A 9,417-nucleotide genomic window follows, 5' to 3' on the forward strand; every position below is an offset into this window, starting at 1 on the left:
GGAAAAACATTATAGCCAACAATGTCCAACTGGCTATGCATTAATGCATTAACTGTCATGGTGTTAAGGGAAATCACCTGCATTTCACCAAAGTCACTGCCAGCAGTGAAGTTTCACATACAAATGAGGGCCATTCACCCAGTGACAAAATAAATTTGCTTCCTTCAGAAAAAAAAAAAAGCAACAAAAAAACCCCTCAAACTCCACAAAGAGCACTGTTGACGACTCATAAAATAAACCCAAACTACTTCTTTTCAAATAATTATAACATTGCAGAGTTAACAATTTAACATCCTAGGTTCATAGTATTAATAAAAGAACATGCCCACATTTTAAAGCTTTTTCAAGCTCTCCATGGAAACATCAATAAATATTTATACACTTGAAACAAAAATCTAGTCAGCTAGTACAATACAAATTCCTCAAGAAAATACAACCCAAAAGGAAATGAACTCTATTGAAAAGTATGTATCTGCTCCCTTGCTGCAAAGTCACAGCTATCACTGAAAAGCGGTAGAGAGACATAATAAAAGCTTCTGTTTATTTTCAATTTTAGTTATAGGAAACACTTAGATACCATTTGGTAATACCTTTTTATCCTCATGGAAGAATGATTCTGACTGAGATGACATCTTGTGTTTCCACCCATTATCCACACTTTCCAACAGGAAGCTTTGCCTGGATCGGTATGGATCCTTTCTTCCCCTTAATTCTTGCATAAGTGGTAGATTGTCTTTTCCTTGGTGGCTCTTTTCTGAATAGGATCGTCTTAAATCTGTGGGTGCACTTCCTAAACCAGTTGTATAGCTCTTCCAATCAGTTTTACTTTTCACATTGGAAGAGTCATTCTCACACGTCATCTTATCTGCATTGTCTTTGTTCCTTGTTATACAGCTCCTTGCTACATTTTTGCTCCAATCACCTTCTGGAGACACCTGCAAGAACTGTTCTTTTGTGACCAACTTCTTCTGTAAGAGGCCATCATCTCCCTTTATGGACAACTTGGAAGCAAAACTAACTTCCCACATTTGGTCTGTACCAACTGCATTTATAGGCTGTACCTTATCAATTACAGATTTTGAACTTTGATTCCTGGAAGTTAAGTTCACTTCTTCATCCTCATCAACGATGAAAGTTTTCTTCCTAGTGAACTCCACAGGTGAATTTACAAACTTATCTGAAAGCAAGCTGCTAGGATTTCCCCAGTAAGGAGGGCTGAACTTTCTGTCTTTGGACTTTTGTTTATCAAATTCAGGGCTACATGATTCCAGTTTCTCTTTGCTCTTTTCATTTAGAATTAATTCCTCTGGCCTGTGGTACTCTTCTGCACAGTCACCTTGTTTGTTATTAACAGAACAACGATCTGTTCCCTTCCACACTTTCCAGCTATAGGAAGAAGTCATCCTATCTGACACATTTCTTTTGTTCTTTGATTTCTCCCTACTAAGTGAGCTGTGATCTCCAGAGAGCTTGTCTTGAACATTACTGGCCTTCACTGATTCTTCTTTATATTCTGCCATAAGCGCGTCAATATCAAGAATTTGGGATCTGTAACCATCCTCAGCCTTCCTTTCAGGTAAATCATAATTATTTTCATTCCTTTTCTGGGGGATTAGTTCACTGTCTTTATGTAACTGTGCAAAATGCATGGGGGATCTGGGTTCATGGTAAGAGGAGACTTTTCTTTTGCCACTTTTGATATCAGTTTGAGCTGTATTTTCCAGATCCTGTTTTAACAGGAAAGCATCAACATCTATAATTTTCTCTTTAGAATGATCCAGACCTCTTTCACGATACTGGTGGTTATCTTTCCTAGATACATGAAAATTACCAAATGCAATGTTTTTGGAAAAGATATCATCTTTGTCTTCTTTGACCCAATCCTTGTTAATGTGCACTTCCCGTGAGTCTTCTCTACAAGTTGTACTCATGAAATTTTTATTTGGTTGCTGCAATAAAGGTTTGGACCTTCCAGAAAAACCAGGGTCCAGATTAATTACTGCTCCCTCACTTGAGCTAGAAATTTTATTAGTTTCACTTGCACTAGGAGTACCAACAAAGCTTTTCTCTTTTTTGTTACCAGCAGTCTGGTAAGTCACTGCAAAGTAAGTTGCCTTTGGCTCAAAGGCAGAACGCTGATTTTTCAAATAATCATCAGGACTGCCAAGAACAGTTTGGTTTGCCTCATTCCCTTCCAGCCCTTCTTTGCTTTTTTTGCTTCTCTTTTTAACTGAGCTTTCATTCAATTGCAATGAATCTGTCCGACTCAGCCTTTTGATATTTTCAGGAGTGAGCCAGACGACTTCTTCCATCTTGATAGAATCCTGAGGCAAGGTCCTCCTTCTCCACCTTTCAGAAATCTTCAAGTCAGAAACACTACTTCTGGTTCTCCTTACTTTTTCTTCTGGATCTATTACTCTGATTTTTTCACTGTTTTCATAAGCTGTACTATCTAAGTTGAAGTCTTGTTCTTTGCAATTTAAGTCTAGACCTTTCCTTAAACCAAAGGCCCTAGATTCCTCTTTATTAATGGTTAGTACTTTTGTATCTGGATGGTGGCTACTGGAAGATTTACAAAATTGTCCACTTGAAAGCACTGAAGCAGACTGGGTCCCATGTTTATTTACACTCGTTGAAATAACTTCATGATCAAAGTTGGTTCTGAATTCATAGCTGTCTGCCCCACCTGATCTAAAACCCCTTTTCTCAGAAGAGCATTTCATCATATTAGACCTCTCTGCTTTATCCATGGAAGAGATTTCACTCTTATTTTTAATTTCAGAATGTAGTTTGTTTACTTTTTCATTCATTCCCAAACATTTACTTTTGTTTGTAGAATAAGGTATTTTCTCAGCTATTAATACTGGATCAGTTTCAGTTTTATCAGAGTCTTTCTTCTGTTCAGGTAAAGTGCATTCACTGGAGAAAAGATCATTAGGTTCTCTCAACACAGACTTGCTTGTAAAAACTTTTGCGTCTCTAGCTTCTGAAATAATGTTATCTTCTTTCAAGTAGAGAGTTTTACTATTTGCCCTAGCTGACTGACCAGTGTGTAAAATATCCTCATCATTTTTATTCTCTTTCACAGATGATTTTCTAGTTCTGAGTGTCATGGCCTTTTTTTCAGGAGCCATTGTAATGGCTTCACTAAGAGCTCTTTCACCACATGTCTGAAAGACTTCATATCTCGGCTCTATTCTTTGGTAAATTAGAGAGTCGTCTACATTTTTAGGAGTGGCTTTTTCATTTTTCTCAACCAAAGATTTTTCCAAGAGAATTCCTGGAGTCATTTTCTTGTCTTCACTTGAACAAGCTGGTTTTCCACTTTTTTCTACATCTGTTGTATGTTTTGATGAATCGGACTGCTTGTGATACTCCTTCTTTACACTAGTGGTTTCGTCCACTTCTCCCATCCATGATCGTCTGTTGTGCCCCGAAGTCACCACATCATGCTTTGCCTCAAGCTCATTACTCATTTTCAGTGCAGAATCAGTTCCAGGATGATCAGCAGCAACATTATGCCTCTGAACATTATGGTCAAACATGGTGGCTCGGACAGTTTTAATGTAGGTCTTTTCCACAAGTGTGGTTGGTTTTAATTTTTTTTCCAAGTTGCTTGTGAATGAGACAGAATTTTCACTTTGCTGAGAAGAATGCTGACCATCTCCAAGGAAGCTTCCTTTCCTCTCTACCTGATCAGATTTATTTGTTATTTTTAAAATCTGCCGGGGTTTCCAAGGGTTCCCAGTAGCATGTGCTTCCATGAAATCTGTGCCATATGCAAGCTTGATCTCCTTACTCTGGAACAAGAAAATCCAACAGTTAAGATGGTTCATTTTAAAAATGTGTAATAAAGTTTATTTTAAAACTTACTTGCACCTACTCTGTGCAGCACAGCCTGCCCAAGTTAAATACATCCATGTTCTCTGAACACAAAATCCACTGAGACTAAGGTAATCTAAGCAACTGTGTAGCTCTAGCTCCCGAACCTTGATTATAACAAAATTATCTCATAGCTTGATTTTTACTTTTAATACAAAAAAGGAAAAATGTATGAAGTGTTGATACATGAGATGCACTACTCTCAGTTCCTGGGCTCAGATTTCACAAGACATTTTAATCTGCAATGAATTTATACCCACATCGTACTCCAGAGAAGGCAACACATGCAAAAATAGTACAAAATTGCAGGAAGTTCATAACCTCAGCTACCACAGAAACACTTAGGAACATTTATGCTGCAAGCCCTACAGAAATTCAAGTTCAAAAGCAAAGCATAGAACAGCACCCCAGGGATGTAGCCACCTTCAGAAGTCTAAACTCCTGGGAGACACCAAAACCACTGTATTTTGTCAAAACTGTCTTTCAAATATAGCTGTTCACTAACTAAATAGTTACATGGTCAGTAACTGTAAGGAACATGAGGATCTGAGTAAATATCAGCTGGAGCTGCTCAGCTAAGAAGAAGGTTAAGGCTGACCTGAAGTAAAAAGAGAAAGCAGGAATTAATATTTATTGCCATTTCTTTACCGTTATCTACTTGCAGGAAATACACCTAGCATCCTGAAAGCTGTTATTTTTAATAACATTTGTTGAAAACACACAGCATGCAGATAATAAACAGAACCACAGAATACTCCCCAGTCCTACAAGAGTTCAATCTTCAAGTTTCAAAATTTAAAACGGAATTGATTTAAGATTCTCTTCAAAAAAAAAAAAGCTCAAGAATGTCAGAAAATTAACACTAAAGACATTTATAAATAAAGATTTTAAAATATAATATACATTCTTCTAGGAATTCAAAGGAATTTTTTTAATTCTACTTCATGGTCAGATTCTGAAAACAGCACTTCCATGAATGAAAGATTTTCTTTTTAAACCAAATTGACCTTCTTTAAAATTATATTAAACTACAAAAACTTTGTGTCTAGCTGCTACTTTCCTTATCATACCTTCTTATCTTAAACCCAGACAGGAAAAAAGCACAGCCATGAGAACTCACAAGAAATACCCTTAAAACTACATTAAATCACCAATATTAAGAAGTGTCAGGAGAGAAGTTATGTTTTGCAACACCGAATTGTACCTTAGAAACAAAGACAACCTAATAGCTTTTACAACAAATCAGAACTTTCTGTATAATACTTTATTGTCAAAACTTCCAAGTTAAATGTTATCTAGGAGATTGATGTGAACATACAGCTTGTATTTAATAAGGAGTTGTGACTTAGATGTAGAAATACACTACACTAATGCTATGCTTAGAGAAAATAAAGGATAATCACTGCACAAAACCACAACAGCCATAGTTGATTCACTATGGGTTTTCATGCTTTAAAAGTCCCTTTAGAATAGTATATAAAATACTTTTCACTTTATACCACTGCATGCATTTAACAGCATGTATATTTAACTTTTAAAAACTCAGACATGATACTCCCATACTTTATCAGCATGTCCTAAAGATAGACTTAAACAAGTAAACCTATTAGGATTATGTAATTCTTAATACTCTCAATACCCATCTTAAATCATTGATTGATAAAGACACACAGGATACAGGACAGTGCTCTCTGCCTTCTAAATGCAATCCCAGCAAGAGACTACATCAGCTGATGCCATTTTCTTACTTTTTGATTTTCTTGCATTTCATTGATAGAGTCGTTTCTAGTTTCAGCAGGTTTCTCAGGCTTTGCTTCACTGCTTGATGTCGGACTTGAAAACCTAAGACAAAAGACTTCTGTTACTTCTTTTAGTCCAGTTAGTTGGTTAGCAGGTACACTTCCTACCAAAGCAGACTGATAGAAATTATCCAATGCATTGTATTTCTTAAAGGAGAAATATCACTATTTCATAGTAAGTAACTGTATTTGGTGGTATAATTCTATCTAGATCAAAGGATTGTTGTTTCCCAAAAAAACAGTTAGTTATGCAGCTTGTTGTATAGTATAAGATTTAGAGATATATAGAGGTATAGTGAAAGAGACACTAACACTCTCATGCCTCGGTTAAATTTCTTTCCTTTTTTTTTTTTGATCACAATGTTAAAAGACCAACATTTGCTGAAAAATTCTACTATTCTACTGTTCATAAAGCAGGTCCTGTTAGCCAAACATCTGTTGCTTTCATTGTGCAAACCACACTTCCTTTACACTACCAAAAACCATTATCCTTCTTTCCTTATTCCTTTGTCATCACATACAGAACATGAACTATCCAGACTAGTACCAGGCCCTGCACTATGGCCTCAGATAATGTTGCGAAGTGCAAAAAGTGCTCTCTCATTCATGTCACAAACAAATGTTTATGATTTTGAATAATCAATTACCCAACTTTATACTGAGAGAATACATTTTACCTTGGACCAAATCTCTTTTTACTGGACAAGATTTTTTTTTTTCATGCAACAATTAGCAGATCTTGTATTACTCTAACAACACTGCTCATTGCCACAGCTTAGGCAGGGTAGACATCATAGATCTTTAGGTTTTAATATGACAGCAAAATAAGATTCCTGCCTGGCAGAAAACCTGATACTCTATACCACTGTCAAAGACATGGTAACCATTCTTTTGCTTTCTCACAAATATATAAGTTTGCAGTCTACAATGCTCACCTCAAGATTTCAAAGTGCATTAAATTTTAATAATAGTTATACAGTTACAGTAAAATGCAAAGGCAACAATATTGACAGCATTTGGGGGGGGCAGCTGTTGTCAGGGCATATTTCATTAAGTTTTCTTTTTTTTTTTTTTGAGGTAAGAAAAGGTGGGAAAGGGGCTTGTCGTGGTTTAACCCCAGCCAGCAACTAAGCATCACGCAGCCGCTCACTCACTCCCCCCCATCCAGTGGGATGGGGGACAAAATCGGGAAAAAAAAGTAAAACTCCTGGGTTGAGATAAGAACGGTTTAATAGAACAGAAAAGAAGAAACTAATAATGATAACACTAATAAAATGACAATAGTAGTAATAAAAGGATTGGAATGTACAAATGATGTGCAGTGCAATTGCTCACCACCCCGTCAATCAACAACCAGCTAGTCCCCGAGCGGCGATTCCCACCCCCCTACTTCCCCATTCCTATACTAGATGGGACGTCCCATGGTATGGAATACCCTGTTGGCCAGTTTGGGTCAGGTGCCCTGGCTCTGTCCTGTGCCAGCTTCTTGTGCCCCTCCAGCTTTCTCGCTGGCTGGGCATGAAAAGCTGAAAAATCCTTGACTATAGTCTAAACAATACTGAGCAACAACTAAAAACATCAGTGTTATCAACATTCTTCACATACTGAACTCAAAACATAGCACTGTACCAGCTACTAGGAAGACAGTTAACTCTATCCCAGCTGAAACCAGGACAGGGCTCAAGAATAACAGTATAAAGAATAATTACATTTAGTAGAACCAAAATGATCAGTTATTGTACCGAGAGAGCAAGTTTTACTGAATGTGATGAAGTTAAGAGGATTAAATAGAATTTCTCTGCAACCTACATCTTTGTTAAGTCCGCAGAAAGTGGTCGTGATTGAAGTGACCTGCGTAGATTTCCTGGCTTAACATCAGTATTTTCTGTTGTCAGTTCTTTGATTCTCTGTTGGATGTTAACACATCTGTTTTCCTTCTCAGCAGCTGATGGGAGAAGCTCTGTATCCATTGAGGTACTGGGATTTTCTGAAGTAAACAAACTAATGTGTTTTTTAACACTACCTCTTACAACATTATTCTCTTTTTCTGAGGAAGCTGCAGGGCTTTCACAGCCTAGAAACATGTATGTCTCCTTCTGATCTGGTCTTTTCCCCCCTTTATTAGTTCTGCTTTCACTAGTGGTTTCATGGCTTCTTTCAGAGCTATGCAAGCTAGTCGTTATTTCTGGTTTTGTCTCAATTTGTTCACTTTTAGATTTAAGCTTTGTTTCCCATATGTATTTTCCATTATTTAGGATGCCAATGTCCTGACTACTGCACTTCAAATTTGTTTTAGAAGAACTGCCTTTATTAAACTCAGTTTCTTCAGTTTTTGGCCCCATTTCAGACTGATCGTGACAGCCAACATCAGTAAAAGAAATTACTGATACATTCTCCTTGCTTTCATGAGATGAACAAGTCTTCTTGCAAGAAGAAAGATCTTTATGTTCAAACTTAGCTGTCAGGTCCATGGACAAAGGCCTTGGTTTTCTAACCCAGGATTTCTCTGTAGGAGATTCTTCCTCAGAAGCTTCCACAGTACGATGCTTTTGATCTCGTAGTGATTCCAGAAAAATAGCAGATACTGGTCTATGTTTTGGCCTTTGCTGCATATCAATAGAGAAATCACCTTTACTGTAGATATTATTTGCATCATCATTGTTTTTCTCCCCTGGATGAACTTCACAAGCATCTTTTTTTTCACCAGTTTTGAGGGAGTTCCAAGAGACTGGTCTAAGACTGGAGGAAAGCGATATCTGCCTATGAAGAGACCCTTCAGGATTCCTGGATGTCTCAGATGGCTGAGATGGTTTCTCCAGCTTCATGTTGCACTGAAGCTCTTTTGTTTGCATAGTACTAAATACTCTGTGGTCATCAGCAGCCCTTTTTTCTTGGGCCAGGCTTATCTTTGATTGCTCTGTGCCTGCTGTCTCAAAAAGAATGACAGTATTCGCACTGGGACCTGTGTAGAAAGTCATGTTTGTGACTACTTCACTGCCAGCCTTATTTTCATCTTCAATTACTTTCTGATCTACTAATGGAGGAACATTTCCACTTAATACCTTAACAGATGATGTTTCTTCAGTGGCCTTTCTAATAAGACTACTTGATCTGAAAGCCGGAATAGGTGGTTTTACATTCGTAAAACTATCTGAAGATTTCTCTTTAGAAAAAGGCTTTGGGAAAAGTCTTGGCCTTGATCCTAGTGACGGCATTGTTGCAGATCTCAAAGTACTCCCAAACTTGTTCTTCTCTTCAAGAGTTAGTGATGTTGAAGCCTCCTTTGTCTTGTTACTTGCATCTGAAAGCACACTTAAGTACACACGCTGTGATTTATCCTCATTTCTGATTTCATTTAAGTCAGGTACTGTCGTCAAAGACGCCAAAGTAGAATTTATTTCTACTCTTGTTGCCATAGTTTTAATTATGCATTCAACAGAATTGAAAAAATCCAACAAGGAAAAAGAATCTGCAAAAAAACAAAGAAAATTCAAGTATTGATGTAAAGTCAGCATGAACATCAAATAACATCATTCTAATTTAAATTCACAAGGTTGCTAAACTCAGATTAAGGTGCCTTTCAGATATGCTGTTTACAGAGTCTATCATATAATGAAAGACATACTGTTCCTCCTCCTCTCAAAAAGTAGCAAGAAACACCATTATTCATTGATTACACCTAACAACCAAAGAATACATCACAAAACCCAGATACTTAAAAATAAAGAAATTAACG

The 9,417-nt window shown here is 37.1% G+C and overlaps 1 protein-coding gene across 1 annotated transcript in view; it reads right to left on the minus strand.

Annotated features, from left to right (window-relative positions):
• The window catches only part of KIAA1671 (KIAA1671 ortholog), a 65,090-nt gene extending 55,940 nt beyond the window's left edge, over positions 1 to 9,150 (minus strand). The window contains exons 1-3 of the mRNA XM_049804557.1: positions 7,491 to 9,150; positions 5,631 to 5,724; positions 591 to 3,800 (exon numbers count right to left, since the gene is read on the minus strand). Coding sequence (XP_049660514.1) covers positions 591 to 3,800; positions 5,631 to 5,724; positions 7,491 to 9,097 — 4,911 coding nt within the window. The 5' untranslated portion in view covers positions 9,098 to 9,150. The remainder of the gene's footprint in view (positions 1 to 590; positions 3,801 to 5,630; positions 5,725 to 7,490) is intronic.
• Positions 9,151 to 9,417: the final 267 nt, after the last annotated feature.

This window comes from Accipiter gentilis, chromosome 7, assembly GCF_929443795.1.
Source record: "Accipiter gentilis chromosome 7, bAccGen1.1, whole genome shotgun sequence".
Classification (NCBI taxonomy): domain Eukaryota; kingdom Metazoa; phylum Chordata; class Aves; order Accipitriformes; family Accipitridae; genus Astur; species Astur gentilis.